Source organism: Trichomycterus rosablanca, chromosome 16, assembly GCF_030014385.1.
Source record: "Trichomycterus rosablanca isolate fTriRos1 chromosome 16, fTriRos1.hap1, whole genome shotgun sequence".
Taxonomy (NCBI): Eukaryota; Metazoa; Chordata; class Actinopteri; order Siluriformes; family Trichomycteridae; genus Trichomycterus; species Trichomycterus rosablanca.
In genome coordinates, this window is record NC_086003.1 from 6,572,388 (window position 1) to 6,589,328 (window position 16,941).

Below are 16,941 nucleotides of genomic sequence, written 5' to 3' on the forward strand. Positions count from 1 at the left end.
TTATGACAAGTTTGTGAACATTGTACATAAATAATTCCCCTTGTAATTTTGAGGGGTTCTCTATTAAATTCCATAATAAAGTTCTTCTTAATTTCCTATTTATTTATGCAAATTCAACACGACAATCCATTATACAACCACACATATGTGGACAAATAGACAATGAAATCAATAACAAGTAAATCACATGAAAATATAAAACTTCAATACCCCCAGATTTACAATCTTAAGTTATTGGTTGTGTATTTGTGACTTAGAAAATTATACAAATATATGTATCGGTTCCAAGACACACACGTCTCTTACAAGTGTGTGTAAACTGCTTGGTTAAACCGCACATCTTACCTATCTTTTCTCGGATGCCGTGTGTGTCATAGCGCCACTTGTGGTAGGTGGGCAGCATCTCTTTCAGCACCAGGAGCACGCAGGGCATGAGTCCTCTACTCTGGGTACTACCTATCTGACCCTACACACACATTTCCCAGTAAGTTAAAAACATAACACATAGTATAATAAAACCTTGAAAAGAAATACAATAAATGCAAAATAAATGCACCGTTACATTACGGCTGAGCAGACTACAGTATATGGCCAAAAGTATGTGGACACCTAACCAACTTGTTAGCCATCTAGTTTGTGTTGGCCTCCTGCTATGCAAACATTTATATTTCAGGCATTTAGCAGACGCCTTCATCCCAAGCGACTTACATTATAGTTACAGTATACAGTCTGAGCAATTGAGGGTTAAAGGCCTTGCTCATGGGCCTAACAGCAGCAACCTGGCAGTGGTGGGGCTTTAACTACTAGGCCACAGCTTGCCTACAGCCTAACAGCTGCTGTTTCTTTGACAAGTGGTGACATAAAATCTTGGAATTTGTCTAGGAATTTGTGCCCATGGGCTTTGTAGGGTGGGGCACTGATTTTATACAAGAAGGCCACTCGACCATGTTTAGTGGGGTTGAAGTCATAACCACTGGAATTGCTTCATAATGAGCTAATCAACCTGGAAGTCATGTTGGAACAGAAAATGGCCAGACTGTTCCCCTGTTAGTTTATAATACTGATTAAATAACACTGGGTATGGCTGAAACACCTGAACTTGTTTGTCTACATACTTTTAAACCCTCTCATCAATAAAATGAAAGTCAGTGTGACTCAAAGCTTTAGTAAACTTAAAGTTTTTTAAAAAAATGATTATTTTGAATAGACTGAAAAAAGCCAAATTTGCTTTGCGAGTGCTACCTTGACAAGAGTGGTCACCAGCTTCAGGTAGGCGATGGTCACTGCATATTCTCCTCGTGGCTGCTCAATCAGTACCAACAGGTTGCCGTAGTTACCTGCCTTCATGCCTTCAGCGCTGTAAAATAAAAAGAAGTGGGACAAATGTTCATGAAATGAATATAAAAACAGTATACAGTGCTTTGTAAAGCACTGTCAACTGCATGGGCGGCACTGTGTCTCGGTGGGTAGCAGTCGCCTCACAGCAAGAAGGTCCTGGGTTCGATCCCTAGGCGGGCCGGTCTGGGTCCTTTCTGTGTGGAGTTTGCATGTTCTCCCCGTGGCTACGTGGGTTTCCTCCGGGAGCTCCGGTTTCCTCCCACAGTCCAAAAACATGCAGTCAAGTTAATTGGAGACACTGAATTACCCTATAGGTCAATGGGTGCGTGTATGTGTGTGTGCCCTGTGATGGACTGGCGCCCCGTCCAGGGTGTTACTGTGTGCCTTGCGCCCATTGAAAAGCTGGGACAGGCTCCAGCACCCCACCGCGACCCTAATTGGATAAGCGGTTAAGAAAGTGAGTGAGCGAGTGTCTATTGCATTTAAACAAGAACATATGCTGCATTCTGAATGTATTACAAAAGCATGATTATGGTGTCAGAGAGTGTAGGTGACAGACTGGCCTGCCTGCACTCCAGTCAAGTACTGAATTAAGCACAAGAACAATAAAAGCCCTGTATGATTCCACACCTTAAGACTTGCAAAAGTGAATGGCAAAATACTCAAGTACTTGGGGGCAGCAACAGATTTGATTGGCTTGGCTCACCGTCCAGGTTCCAATGTTCAGTAGGGTTGAGGTAGAGGCTCTTTGCAGGCCAGTGGAGTTCCTCCACACTAATTTTGCCAAACCATGTCACAGCTGCATAGTCATGCTGGACCAGGAATGGGCCGACACCCAAAGGTGTTGCCAGAAATACACGAAAAGCAAAACAAATAAGGATGCAGTGCTGAGGTTTACCTGATGGTTTGTGCCATGTTGGTTGGAAGGGTGGATGCAAAGGGCAAAAAGCCTGTGTGTTGCAGACTGGACCAAACCTACACAAGCAAACAGTTATTGTCAAGTCATGTGACCCTTTTATTAACATCAGAAATAATCCAAATTAATAATCCAAAAAACACCATGGCCCACCTTTGCAGGCTGCCGTGCAGCCAGCACGATTAAACAGTTGACGCAAGAGGCAATTACGTCCACTGGCGGGTTGATCACTGAGGTTAGCCTTAAAGACAAAAACAAATAAAAACAGGATTTATGTAACATAGTTTGGTATAAATAAATAATAGTTGTATTATCCTATGAACGGACCCAAGACCAGGTTTAAAAAGATTCTTTAACATGGTCAGTCAGGCCATTTTTAATAAAGAACGTAGCCATAGAGGCTCAACATAGAGGCATGTCAGTGTTTCACCTCTGTAGCAGCATGTAGATTCGTGAAGTGATGGGCAGCAGGCAGTCAGATACTGTCCAATCAGTGCTGATGAGCTTATGGACCAGGTCCAGTATCGGTTTTACTCGCTGACAGTGAGCCAACACATCTAAAACACACACAAAGAAAGCAGGTTGTACAGGTGTGAGCATTTGTTTATGATAATATGATTTCGCAATAAGAAGGCCTGGCTCATAGTTGACAATTAAATTTATCCCTAAGATCAGGGCCAAAAGTATGTGGACATCTTTCCTAAATTTTTGTGTACGGTTTTTAGCTACATACGGGAAAAGTCCTTTACTGTTCCAGCATGACTGTGCCCCTGTGCACAAAGCTAAGTCCATAAAGACATGAGCTGCGTCCGGAATCGCATACTTCCATACTCAATAGCACGCGAAATGAGGACGCGAGAGCGGTTAGTATGTCCGAATACATAGTATACACAAAGAGGTACGCGAGAAGTACCCGGATGACCTACTTATTGGGCAGCCATGTTTGAGTATGCAAGCGATGCACACTTGCGGTCGGCTAATGTATCCCATAATGCAACTGGAGCTGCGTAGGCGTTCGAAGGCTAATAAGAAACAAGAAAGACGCGGAAAACGGCGTCCTCTGTTCACAAGTGTAAGTAAGATAAATAAAATATTTTTATTTAATTTTTTTAAAGACAAATAAATAACAAAAAGACGATAAATATCCAAAATTTTGGCGAGTGGGTTTTGTAATGAGTCTGTAACTATGGTGATATTACGTCATCACGTCCCCACGTCATCACTTGACGTTGGTAAGATGGCGGATGTAGTACGTAGCGGTGTTGTGTGCATACTGCATACTTCTGTACTGAAAGTATGTACTTTTTTACCGGCTGAGTAGTGCATACTTCCTCCAATCTAGTACATACTCTGTAAGTATGCGATTCCGGACGCAGCTATGGTTTGAAGAGTTTGGTATGGAGAAACTCTACAGGCCTGCACAGAGCCCCAACATCAGAAACAATAAACACCTTTGGAATTAACTGGAACCATGCTGCTGGACAATATTGATCAGTGCCCGACTAAATAGGACAACTTCCCACAGATGCAACCCAAAATCTTATGGCCCTTTAACTCCATTTTATTGCCCATGATTTTAAAATAAAATGTCCAACAACCTACTGATCATGTGTCCACATACTTTTGGCCATATAGTGTATACAGATATAGTGTAATCAGGGGTATGCTTTTGTTTAAGAGCTTGGACAATCACATCAATGAGGCTGTTTAACTAGAAATTTAGGATAAATTCTGACCACGTTTGTATATATGTGCGTTACATTTGTTATTACACGAGTACCTGCAGTGGAGACGACATGGAGTAGCATCTCAATCTCACAGGTAAAAAGGGTCCAAGAGGAATAAGAGTAATCCCAGCGCACCACGTAGCCCTGCTCGCCCATACACACCTGGCCATAACAACCCTGTGGCATCCTTAGGTTAGTCTGACCGGTACCTGCTCAGAAAAAAACAAATCACACATATATCACATGAATAACATAGTAACAAACACCATTTCCAGAAAAAATTGGGACATTTTGTTAAGTGCAATAAAAACATTGACAGTGTTGAATCTTTATTCTACTGATAAAAGGACAACTTTTTGAACTGTGGAAAACTGTTGTCACTTAACACAGTCCACCGCTGCATCAACAAATGCAAAAGAAAGACAAATATAATTTTTTTTCGCTGGTGAGTTCTTTAAGCCGAGCTCCCAGACGGGTTAGAGAATTTGACTGAGTGAAAAAGTGCACACTGCTTAAATACTCACCCAGAGGGTAGAGGAGTTTAGGTGCCTGTCTTCTCCACAGGGTCTCGTCCTCTCGAGAAAGCACATCATTTGGTTTGTGTTTGTATATCTCTGTGTAGAAGGACATCTTATCCAGAAAGGTGTACACCTGAGTGAATAAGAGACCGTTAGATATCCCTAAAGTTGAATCAATTGTGATTGAACATACAAATTAGAAAATAGAGTGGTCATTGAGAATTTTTGAACAAGCAAACTAACTATAGTAGGAATCGAGAAATCAAATATTTATAGTTTATTTTTCATTACCAGTGGTAGGTGTATGGGTGCTGCAGCGGTCTATCGTGTTAGCTTGCAATTGACCAGCCAGCAGAGACCTCAATTGCGATAAAAATGAGGAAACTGAGCAGTGGTCAGTGCTTGTATTCACTTTAAATTTACTTCCAATGCCAAAAAAGTATTTAATTTACATATATTATAAATAGTTTGTAATTATCACCACCACAACTGCTTATTTAGTTCCTTAACTGGTTCTAGTGTAACTAATAACACTGATGTGTCACAAGTGTGTGTGCACGTACCCTCTTGGCAGTGGATTTATCAGCCAGCAACGCTGTGAGGATCTGCAGTAATGGTCCAGTCTTGTACGGGAAAACCCCGACTGCTGAGTCCAAAATCATTTCCAGTCCCACGTTAGGCTTCTGCTTAAACAGAATTCAACAGTCAGCACTTAAACCGATCAACACTCGTTTGTGTGTTAGACTTACTTGTGTGTATGCAACACTTACAGACTCCCAAAAGAGCTCGGCTAGACTTGGGGCCGCAAGAACCTCGCACGCTACGTTGATCAGGTGCTTAAAGAAGAGAGAATAGAATGTTTATCATTCAACAGCTACAGGTAGGTCATAATCACCATATTATTAACTATGGAGTACATAAGTGCACTACAGTATGTCATATAATATTGCCTCCATTCCTCACACACACACACACACACACCACTTGCCCTTTTGCACAATTTACTGTGTTGTGGATTTGACTTTGAACATATCCTATTGTCCTTTTGCCCATGAATGCACATTTAATCACCCCAAATGATTAATTACATAATAATAAAGATTATTAACAAAATGAAATACTTAAAGCACAAAAGTATTCAGTCCCTTTATACAACACTGTAAAATCCATTTGCAAGTCTTGGATACATCTGGATTGGGGCGGTTTGTCCCATTTGTCATGACATATACTCTCAAGTTCTGTCAGACTGAATAGCAAGCACCCGTAAACTGCAATCTTCAGGTCTCTCAACAGATGTTCAATAGAGGTTTACGAGACGACTTAAACTTAAGGACAATTCCATGATTTGTCCCAAAGCTACACTAATATTGTTTGTACGCTTCAGGTCATAGTCATGCTGAATGGTGGGTGAACTGTTGCCCAAGTCTGAGTTTGTGTGTTCTCTGGAGGAGGTTTGTATTTGGCTGGATTTATCCTTCACTGTCGTTAAGAAGAACCCTATAGCATGATGCTGCTATAGTTTTCAGTGAAACAGGGTCTTCTCACCTCTGCACAGGACTTTTGAAGTGACTGTTAAGACTATTATTGCAATAGACCTAATAAAGTTGCCAATGGACCTAATTAAAGTATGTTTTTTTTTTATGTTTACAAGTGATTAAAAGTACTAGCCAAATATTATTACACCCATATTATATATGCTCACATTACTCATTGAGAGAGAGGTCAATCTAACCTAAATCATCACATTCAAGCAAAGCACGCACATTTGATTTCTAATCAATAACCTGTGAAGTAAAAATGATGTGAAAATATGGGTAAAAACTAAAATGGTTAGTCAGTAATCTGTACCTGTTGGCTGCCTACAGTGTCCTCTTCAAACGATGTGACTACGAATGACAGTAGACCGTAAATGCACATTCGCGCAGTGCTGGCAGTGCACTAAAGTGGAAGCAAAAGTGAGTTTCAGACTTTTTCCTGCTACGTAAAGTGTTGTAAAACAACAAATACATATAAAATAACAAAAAATACATATAAAATATGTTTCTTACATTATTTCCAGTGCTGCCCAGGGACCGCAGCATGTCCGTGAGGTACTGAAACACTCCCAGCTGTAAGGTAGCATGACCAAGTCGTTTGATGATTGACCCAGCTTCGACCGGTTGAAGCGTGTGCCTTAAAAGAACCCAGGCCAGCAGAACTGGGCCATGGTGAGAGATTTCACCGAGCCCCAGCAATATCTGGTCCATGTCCTAAAGACAAAGCAGAACAGAAAGGAAGAGCGGGAGAGAGAGATGGTCTTACTGATTATTATTTCAATAGGTGTCGTACATTCATACAGTTAGAATTTGACAAAATGCCAGACTCAAGTGAGTGAAACCATGTCGCTTCACTCTGTTGTATAGTTCGTAGTCAGGTAATGCTGAGTTCACACTACACGACCTACATTGTGATCAAGAGCTGATTATTGAGGCCCAGACGAACGCTAATATGCCTCCGAGCTGCCACATCTAGCGGCGACCTGTCTGCGAGTGATATCAGGGCAAAAATCCTGTAGTGTGAACTAGGCATTAGGCACGCTGTGTGCATGTAAACCATTGTGGCATGGATGCTCTGTATCTTACTTTGTTTATGTCATGTGTGCTGCTGAGTTGATGCTGTTCAGTTCGGTCCTCAAGGGTACATTTATGCAGGAAGTCGACGTCCATTCCCTCTACCAGAATAAGACAACTGAAATACCTACAGAGTTGTAGCAGAAAACAATGTGTGCATTAAAAACATTAAAAGCACATAAACACCCCCCCAAAAAGTAAGAAAACTCAAGAACTGGCAATCAGATGTGTTTCGATTCAAAACTCCTAAACATTGCTGGTCAAACTTATATGCATCATTAACACAAGCACCCACTGACTCTGCAGGTTTCTACTTATACTGTCTAATCGTTCAGTGTCCTGGGTGTGTCTTTTTACCCAATTCGATCCACTAGTCTGTCCATGCTCCTGTCCACGAGATGTCTGTTGGTTTGCCGCTGCCCGAAACCTTGCTCCTTGAAGAGTCGCATAAAGGTCAACAGGTCACTATGGGGCATTTCGAAGTAGGCGTAATAAAGAAAGAGAATTTCCAACAGCAAAGCCTGCTCCTTTAGGCACTGAGAGAACCATCTGGAAACCTGTCTCTCTGTCTATAAAAATGAAAGAAAGGAAAAGCCTTTATTTATCATATATACATATACACATGTACACTACAATGAAATTCTTTCTTCGCTTATCCTAGATAGTTTGGGAGCAAAAAGGGTTAAGGGCCTTGCTCAAGGGCCAAACAGTGGCTGCATGGCAGAGCTGGGATTCAAACTCTCAACCTTTCAGTTGATAGCCCAAAGCTCTACCTACTAGGCTACCACTGTCCCAAAGGCAGTAGTACCATTGAGAAGGCAGGAGAGAGGTAGTGGGGAGTCTAACAGCTACTAATCAAAAATGGAAGAACTTTATATGAACCAAATATTGAGCCTTGTGGAATGCAAGGCTCAATGTAAGAAGTCCAAAATCTGCCAAATGGGAGGTGACCAGATTTTAGTTTAACGTGACGATTCTATTAAATCAGTTTAATCAAAGAATGCCTGTACAATTGTTTATTTATTTGGGTTTTTTATACCATGTTTAACACAGGTGTAATTTAAGGGTGTAATACACAGGTATTATGTTTGTCTGTTTATTTTATCTTCTCTTTATATTTGGGTCCATTTTGTATGTTCATTTTATTTCTGTTCTTGTGTTGTCTTTCATGATTTCAGGCATGTGCACTTTACCTCACTTGCCTGTCTTTGGACTGTGGGAGGAAACCGGAGCTCCCGGAGGAAACCCACAAAGAAAGGATCCGGACCACCCCACCTGGGGATCGAACCCAGAACCTTCTTGCTGTGAGGAGACAGTGCTACCTTGACTGAGCCACTGTGTCAACCTGTACTATTAGGATCTATTAGGACATGTTTTATTGTAACAGGCGCTTAAGCACCAGTATATTAACACATCAGAGACAGGAACACACTCAGTATGCCTCAAATTTAGAATTATTTGAACGCCAACTTGAATATATGTACAGTTCAAAAAACTACAAAGGGGGCAGCCAGTCGGTTGTTGGAACAAGCGGCAGGGGAATTGACAAATGAGTAAACTGGGTGAAATGTTAAAGGAACGTGGAAAAACACTATAGTGAGAGTTACCATTAGATTTCCATGAGTTTCCCAAGTTGGAGCTTCTGCACTGAATAGAGCTTCAAACTGCTGTTGGTAGTTCGACACGAGGTCCTTCTCCAGTTTATTCACACAGGTAGCGTACTCCGCCTACACAAACACAGATATATCCAAAATAAACAAAAATAATTCAGAACTGACAACAGTGCTCAGTCTTGACCACAAAAGATAGAGATCACCATTGGATATGGATAGACAAACACAGATTTAGAAGTAAAGAAGAATTCAAGTTTGACAACTCTTTACCCTATAAGGATGCCTTTCATCCTGGAAGTAAGTGAGAAGAAGAAGGACACAGCGCAGAAGACAAGCCCTCTCTTCATAGTAGTAATCCACAATCTGATCAACAACAATATACAAAAAACATTCACACGATCTATGAAATATACACTGGTAAAAATATAAGTGCATGGGTTATGTTGCAATATACACTGGTAAAAATATAAGTGCATGTGTTATGTTGCAATATACACTGGTAAAAAAATAAGTGCATGGGTTATGTTGCAATATACACTGGTAAAAATATAAGTGCATGGGTTATGTTGCAATATACACTGGTAAAAATATAAGTGCATGGGTTATGTTGGGCTGATGGTAGTTATTTGTACCACATGTATTGAATACAGCAGGTCATTGAATGATCAGTAATAAGACCCAATTTTTTGGTAAGGTTGAAATCATCATGGCCAGACAACTGGTATAAAGTAAAACAGCAAAGACTATTCACAGGCAGCTGTAGTACCCACAGACAGTGGTCCAAGGAATGACAAGTCAGAAACTGCTGAGAGGTTGTTGGCCACCAAGATTTATCAATGCCAGGAAATATGAAGACTATGGCGTCTGGTACGGACCAACAGAAGAGCTACCTACTAGTGGTAGGGTAACTTGCTAGAACACACAGGGCATCAATCCCTACTGGGTATGGCACTGTATAGTCACAGGCCAGTCAAAGCGACAGACAGGAGCACGATCTAGAAATCAGACAAAAACTCAAAAATACACAACAGAACTCAGACAGGAACAAGTGAACTGACCTTGAGCAATAAGGCTTGGCTCTGTCTCTCATCCTGCAGCATGGTCTTTAGTGAGTTTCGGGTTCCTCTGTAGTCCTCTTGTAGAAAGCATTGTAAAATCTGCACACTCTGTCGCTCATCCAGAGCCTAAAACATAAGAACACACATTATTTTTACCAGCGAAAAATGTGAAATTAATTGTTTGTGGGCTTGCTGAATCAGAGACGTTATGCTACTTACTAGAAGTTTGCTGATACGGAGCCCGAAGTCTTTAAGAGTCTGAGGAACCTCCTTGTCTGCTTTTAATTTGTCCGCTGATGAAGAGCTGAACACACAAACAAGACACAACATTAACACTAATCCTACACACATCAGCATCATAGGCATTCAGAACTCCACTGGGCAACTAGGGATGCACTGATATGTCACCGTTTTCACTGGTGAGCGATATGCCAGCAATCCCACAAGCTCAGTACAAGTATAGTAATAACCCACTATACAGCTGCAATATCCAATCTCTGGGACTGGTTCGGGCACAGGAACAAGTGGGTGGTTGTTAACAAGCTTATCATGGCTGTCCATACAGGATACGGCTCTGTGTGGGAACCCATGACTAGCAGGTGACAAAAAGCGGCTGCAGATTGGACCCTTGTCAAAGAAGACATGTGCTGATCCAAGTCTCCTTGGTCAGAACAAAGATTGTGCACCAGATGGTCTAATCTGGTGGTCATTTACCATCCATGTAAACCAACAACCCCACAAAAATCCCCTGTTAACTCTTTACACTTGGCATTATTTTTTAAACACAGATTTTAGTGCATTTTTGCCCAGCATTCACAGCACTGAGGTCAGCTTACCTGGGTGGTTTGTAGTATGCCAATCCCTGCTGCAGTCGGTCTCCATTTCGCTCTAATTCTGCTTTGATCTGAGACTGAAAAAAAACAAAGAATTGACATTAAATAAAATTAAAGCCTTTTAACCACCCATGCTAAGCAATGTATGATTTAATATGGAAGAAATGCATAGTGTTGTATAGTAACCACTTCTAACCTCAGGGTAGAAAAATACCTATTCTGACACAGCAAACAAGCCAAAACACAAACACTTTAATTGAAACTGAAAGGATCAATCCTTATTTAAAAAAAGAATCATGTTTTACTTGCTACAAAACATGCATTAGCTGGACTGACTACTTGAAACTGCAACCAATTTATGTAAGTAAGTAACTGTTATCCTGCAACGAACTGGTGCTTTGTTCAGTTTGTATTCTTACCCTGTGCACAGTATTTTATGAAATGGCTCATGGAAGGAATAAATGTACAGAATATACTAACCGGTTCCCGCAGAGCAGATCGTCCGTGAAGGATGGTCCATAACTCCTGACTGCTTCTACAAATGAAACATAAATCATTCCTATCAGTGATTTAGACCCAGGTGAACGTTTGTCGTACAGTCAGTTATATAAAAAGCCATATAAAACTCAGGGAGTTTCAGCATGACAGTCAATGAACAAGAGGAAAAAGCTTGCATATCATTATATGCATTATATGCAACATTCCCATTTGAATTCGATACAAACTGTTTGACAGTGTAATCCAGCCCTCTGCACTACATGGAAATGACTGTTCAAATCAAAACCCAATTACTGTCAACTACAACTAGAGATAGGTGATAAAAGAGGCCTGTCCTTACATTAATGCATTAATATGAAAACAACAATTTATAGACACAGTGCACATAAGAACACATATATAAATATGGGCACATATTGTATGTGATATTGCACTTTTTATCAGCTGCTTTATCCTGTTCAGAGTTGTGTTGACTCTGGTTCCACCAGAATACACAGGGTGTAAGGCCGGGAAACCCTGGACAGGGTGCCAATCCATCACAGGGCTTCGGCCATCCACCCTCAACCCTTTAGACATAGCCAATTGTGCCTGTGTAGACCCCTGACTGGACGAGGGCATCGTTGGGATTAAAACCCTGATCTCAGCGGTGGTGGGCTAGCGTAATAAACCTCTGCAACACCCAAGCGTCCAACGTTTACGTTACATTTTCAGCATTTAGCAGACGTTTTTATCCAAAATGACCTACAGTACACAGTCTAAGCAATTGAGAGTTGAGGGCTTTGCTCAAGGGCCCAACAGTGGCAACCTGGCAGTGGTGGGGTTTGAACCAGCGACTTTCTGATTACTAGTCCAGTACCCTAACAGGATCAGTCACTGCCTGGCACCCCTGGAGCTGAGAGGATTAAGAACCTTTCTCAAGGACCCAACAGTATGGCAGAGCCAGGATTCGAACTCTCAACCTTTCGATTGATAACCCTAAGCTCTACCCACTAGGCTACCACTGGCGTTTACATTGTACAATCAATAACCATAGTAATAATATTACAACTATTGGAACTGGATCTTGATCTGAGGCTGTGATGGACCATTCTCATCACTGTACTGACACCAACATGATAACATTGTTGTGTGTTGTACTAATCCGAGTGTCTATGGTTAGGTGCAGCAGTGTTGTTGGGATTTCGAAATTCTGTTTAAATATACTGGCCTCTTTATTAGAAACACTATCACTTATTGTAGATGTACAGTTATAGATGAGAGCTGACACTTTCTGAGCACAGGACAATGTTGGCTTTATAGTTCATTTAAAAAACTGACGTCGTTAAAACTACACTTGAGTTTTTATTTATAATATTTTGTTTATATAAAGCTGCTAATTAAAAGTTTCATAATCGTCAAACAGCAATATTTATCACAAGAAACCTCAGTGTTTAAAACATGCTTCCACCTTGTGAGGTTAGCCAACGAGCCAGAAGCTTCATTGTTAGCCATGAATGGCTGTATCCCAATCGCCTAAATAGACCATACAGAGGTGCCCTACACAGGGCTTCTAGACATGGCTTCCGTGCATTATATAGTGCACTCTGCGTATATCGTACATGCATTCGGGATACGGCAAGCACGTTCCCTCCACATTTTAGACAGTCTATTTCAAATGGCACTGAAAAAAACGTTACTACATGTTAAAACCCAGTTGTTAGTTCTTACTGAAGCGTATAATTAAATAAATTACATAAAGACAGAGTGAAATGAATAAGGTTTCTAAAAATGAAAGTTTGTTTTTCTTTCATTTACCTGATACAAATCTCCGACTCCGCCATCTTCAACCCGGGAAACTGACCAATCACAGACGCTCAACTCCTTAACGTCACATTTTTCTTGTAAAAATACAAAAATAGATTATTTTTTGTTTTTTAAACTATCATATATTATTACGGGATTAAAATGTCAAGTTTCCAAGCCACTGTGTAAAATATGTATTTTTTCCATAATTGTTTTCACACAAACCCCGCCTCCTGCGCTACGATTGGCTAATAAAGACAAGCTGCCTGCCTAAATACAGCGGCCACTTTATTAGGAACGCTATAGTTATACTGACCCTCAGCTGTTTGTGTCATTGATTCCTCAAGATTCATGTTGATATGATTGCATTAAGCAACTGCTGCAAATGTACCAGCTTTACGTTCAATTTGGTTAAAGCAACTGATGTACACTGAACTCAGTCTTATGTTTATAGAACCAGTTTGGGCTGATTCGTGCATAGCAGGGATGTAACGATGCACCACAAGACAGTTAAAAATCGGTGCGCATGTGCCACAATTCGAATCAGTTAGTCATTTAAGTTGAATCGATATTCACTTTAAACGGCAGAGGGCACTGGCGCTATTCACCTCTCCTGATTGACGGCACTTCACTGTAGGATTTACTGTAGGCTTCATTACCCCTTTTCCACTGACGCGGCACGGAGCCCGTTCCGGTTCCCGAACTTGATTTTGAACCGGTACCGCGTGTTTCCACCAGAAAAAAGAGGTTCCAGACAGTGAACTAGCGGGCCGATCTGGCACCACAGAATACTTGGTTTTTCAGCCCGAACCGTGACGTCCGTCAGTGGGCGTGTCGTGTTGTACAGCATAGCGCGTTAGCAACAATGCTGTCCGCTGTGGTCTCGTATGGAGCTTAATGCTGCATTTTTATCTTTTAAACTTCACCTGATTAAATTTTGAGCCAGTTTGCTGCTGATATTTTTAAAGCGCATTAAAAAAGGTGAATTGTGTGATATTACGTGATAAAAGTGACCCGGACAGAAGGAAACACGCTTAACGTGGAAACTAAAGCGTGAAGCTTTTTCAATTCCCCGAGCTGCATAAACACACGTGAAGTAAATCCAGCTAAACACAGATACATGTTGTATTTTAGAGTGGATTTGATGTTTATTTCACACATATGGATGTTCGTGTTGTGGAACTTTAATGATGTTTTATCGCTCAAGTCAAGCGCTGAGCAAATCGGCTATTTGCGCCGAGAGTCGCGGTGAAAGCGAAGCGCAAAACTCCTCTCACGTCAATAAACTAAAGAAAACAACAACTGAGACAAACAAGTCACGTCTTCTTATCACAGATATTTAGATCGCTGCTTTTTACATAAAAACAAACATCTGTAACAGCAGCACAAATGCTCGCACATAATCCACACACTCCGCCATTACTACTCTTAACTCTTAGTAAGTAACACCCACCGTTGATGACGCTGCTTGGTTCTCAAAAACTGGTGGAAACGCGCGTTGGTTCTCTACAGAACACCAAAGTTCAGAGAAACCTGAACAGAACCGGTTCTAGAACCACGGTTTTTTTGGTGGAAAAAGGGGTACATGTGAACTCAAACCAGTCTGGCTATTCTCCTTTGACTCTTTTCATTATATATATATATTATATATATATATATATATATATATATATATATATATATATATATATATATATGTTTGCTCTGAGAACTTCTGCTTACTGGGTGTTTTTTTCCCCTCTCCATTCTGTGTAAACTCCAAAGACTGATGTGTGTAAAAACACTGTTTATTTTCCTCAACGATTGCAAGCTGTCCTGGTCCTACAAGAGCAATCCAGCCCAGAACAGTGACGCTTCCATAATCCGCCACCATACTTCACAGCTGACATGACATTTTTGGTCTCTGTGTGTAGTAAATTAACACCCTCTAAATATACATTTACATTTATGAAATTTTGCAGATGCTTTTATCCAAAGTGACTTACAGTACTGTGACAGTATAGAATTTAAGACAATTTAAGGTCAAGGGCCTTGCTCAAGGGCCCTAACAGCAGCAAACTGGCAGTGGTGGGGCTTGAACCAGTGACCTGTATAACAATGGAACTGGAATATACGTATATATAAAGTATATATATATATGGAATATATATATATAAAGTGTATAATATATGTGTATAATATATGTGTATAATATATAAGTGTATTTATTTAAGTGTATAATATATAAGTGTATTTATATAAGTGTACAATATATAAGTGTATTTATATAAGTGTATTTATATAAGTGTATAATATATAAGTGTATAATATATAAGTGTATTTACATAAGTGGATAATCTATAAGTGTATATAATATATAAGTGTATTTAAATAAGTGTATTTATATAAAAGTGTATAATATATAAGTGTATAATATATAAGTGTATAATATATAAGTGTATAATATATAAGTGTATTTATATAAAAGTGTATAATATATAAGTGTATAATATATAAGTGTATAATATATAAGTGTATAATATATAAGTGTATTTATATAAAAGTGTATAATATATAAGTGTATAATATAAAAGTGTATAATATATAAGTGTATAATATAAAAGTGTATAATATATAAGTGTATAATATAAAAGTGTATAATATATAAGTGTATAATATAAAAGTGTATAATATATAAGTGTATAATATAAAAGTGTATAATATATAAGTGTATAATATATAAGTGTATAATATATAAGTGTATTTCAATGTTTGCAGAAATCAAGCGCTATGTATAAATGACTTTTAAACGGTCCAATCGGCGGACAGCTGGTAATCAACCAATCCCGGCGCAGTAGGCGGGATCTTATTAGCCAATCCCAATAGAGGTGGGCGGACTTGTCAGAATACGGGTGGGCAGAAATGACTGGTGTGTTCCGCGACAGCTGAGTGAAGAAACCAGATCAAATAGCACAAAACGCTGCGATCCTGGATGTACAGCGTGTAAATAACTTGCCACTACTGACTGGTGAGTTGGATCCAGTTTTGATATGATATATTTATTAGTTATTAAGTAAACTGGAGGTCAGATCTGGCCTGTAATTCATTCAGGCTGCTGGGGGTCTTATAATAAAGCGACTGTCATTGTTACAGACACAGAGAACATCATCAACACACACACACACACACGCTGCTCTCATTCTCATGCTCATTTATCATTTATTCTAGTCTATTCATGCTACTGTTTATTTACTAATAGTTGGTGTAACGGATAGCATTACAACATGTTGTAGTAAGTGTAGTATTTCACTGCTATTTTGCATGCATTCATTATATACACTGATCAGCCATAACATTAAAACCACCTCCTTGTTTCTACACTCACTGTCCATTTTATCAGCTCCACTTACCATATAGAAGCACTTTGTAGTTCTACAATTACTGACTGTAGTCCATCTGTTTCTCTGCATGCTTTGTTAGCCTGCTTTCACCCTGTTCTTCAATGATCAGGACCCCCACAGGACCACCACAGAACAGGTATTATTTAGGTGGTGGATCATTCTCAGCACTGCAGTGACACTGACATGGTGGTGGTGTGTTAGTGTGTGTTGTGCTGGTATGAGTGAATCAGACACAGCAGCACTGCTGGAGTTTTTAAATACCGTGTCCACTCACTGTCCACTCTATTAGACACTCCTACCTAATTGGTCCACCTTGTAGATGTAAAGTCAGAGACGATCGCTCATCTATTGCTGCTGTTTGAGTCGATCATCTTCTAGACCTTCATCAGTGGTCACAGGACGCTGGATATATTTTTGTCGGTGAACTATTCTCAGTCCAGCAGTGACAGTTTAAAAACTCCATTAGCGCTGCTGTGTCTTATGATCAACCAACCAAATAATACCTACTCTGTGGTGGTCCTGTGGGGGTCCTGACCATTAAAGAACAGGGTGAAAGCAGGTTAAAAAAGTATGTAGAGAAACAGATGGACTACAGTCAGTAATTGTAGAACTACAAAGTGCTTCTATATGGTAAGTGGAGCTGATAAAATGGACAGTGAGTGTAGAAAC

The 16,941-nt window shown here is 40.1% G+C and overlaps 1 protein-coding gene across 1 annotated transcript in view; it reads right to left on the reverse strand.

The window, feature by feature from the left end:
* nup188 (nucleoporin 188) overlaps positions 1-12,930 on the reverse strand; it is a 33,611-nt gene extending 20,681 nt beyond the window's left edge. The window contains exons 1-20 of the mRNA XM_063012105.1: positions 12,905-12,930; positions 11,093-11,147; positions 10,616-10,689; positions 9,999-10,083; positions 9,780-9,905; positions 8,992-9,084; positions 8,716-8,835; positions 7,466-7,677; positions 7,121-7,235; positions 6,548-6,748; positions 6,348-6,437; positions 5,270-5,335; positions 5,063-5,182; positions 4,506-4,632; positions 4,035-4,190; positions 2,685-2,811; positions 2,408-2,495; positions 2,237-2,313; positions 1,243-1,357; positions 346-466 (exon numbers count right to left, since the gene is read on the reverse strand). Of these exons, the coding sequence (XP_062868175.1) occupies positions 346-466; positions 1,243-1,357; positions 2,237-2,313; positions 2,408-2,495; positions 2,685-2,811; positions 4,035-4,190; positions 4,506-4,632; positions 5,063-5,182; positions 5,270-5,335; positions 6,348-6,437; positions 6,548-6,748; positions 7,121-7,235; positions 7,466-7,677; positions 8,716-8,835; positions 8,992-9,084; positions 9,780-9,905; positions 9,999-10,083; positions 10,616-10,689; positions 11,093-11,147; positions 12,905-12,930 (2,194 nt within the window). The remainder of the gene's footprint in view (positions 1-345; positions 467-1,242; positions 1,358-2,236; positions 2,314-2,407; positions 2,496-2,684; positions 2,812-4,034; positions 4,191-4,505; positions 4,633-5,062; positions 5,183-5,269; positions 5,336-6,347; positions 6,438-6,547; positions 6,749-7,120; positions 7,236-7,465; positions 7,678-8,715; positions 8,836-8,991; positions 9,085-9,779; positions 9,906-9,998; positions 10,084-10,615; positions 10,690-11,092; positions 11,148-12,904) is intronic.
* Positions 12,931-16,941: the final 4,011 nt, after the last annotated feature.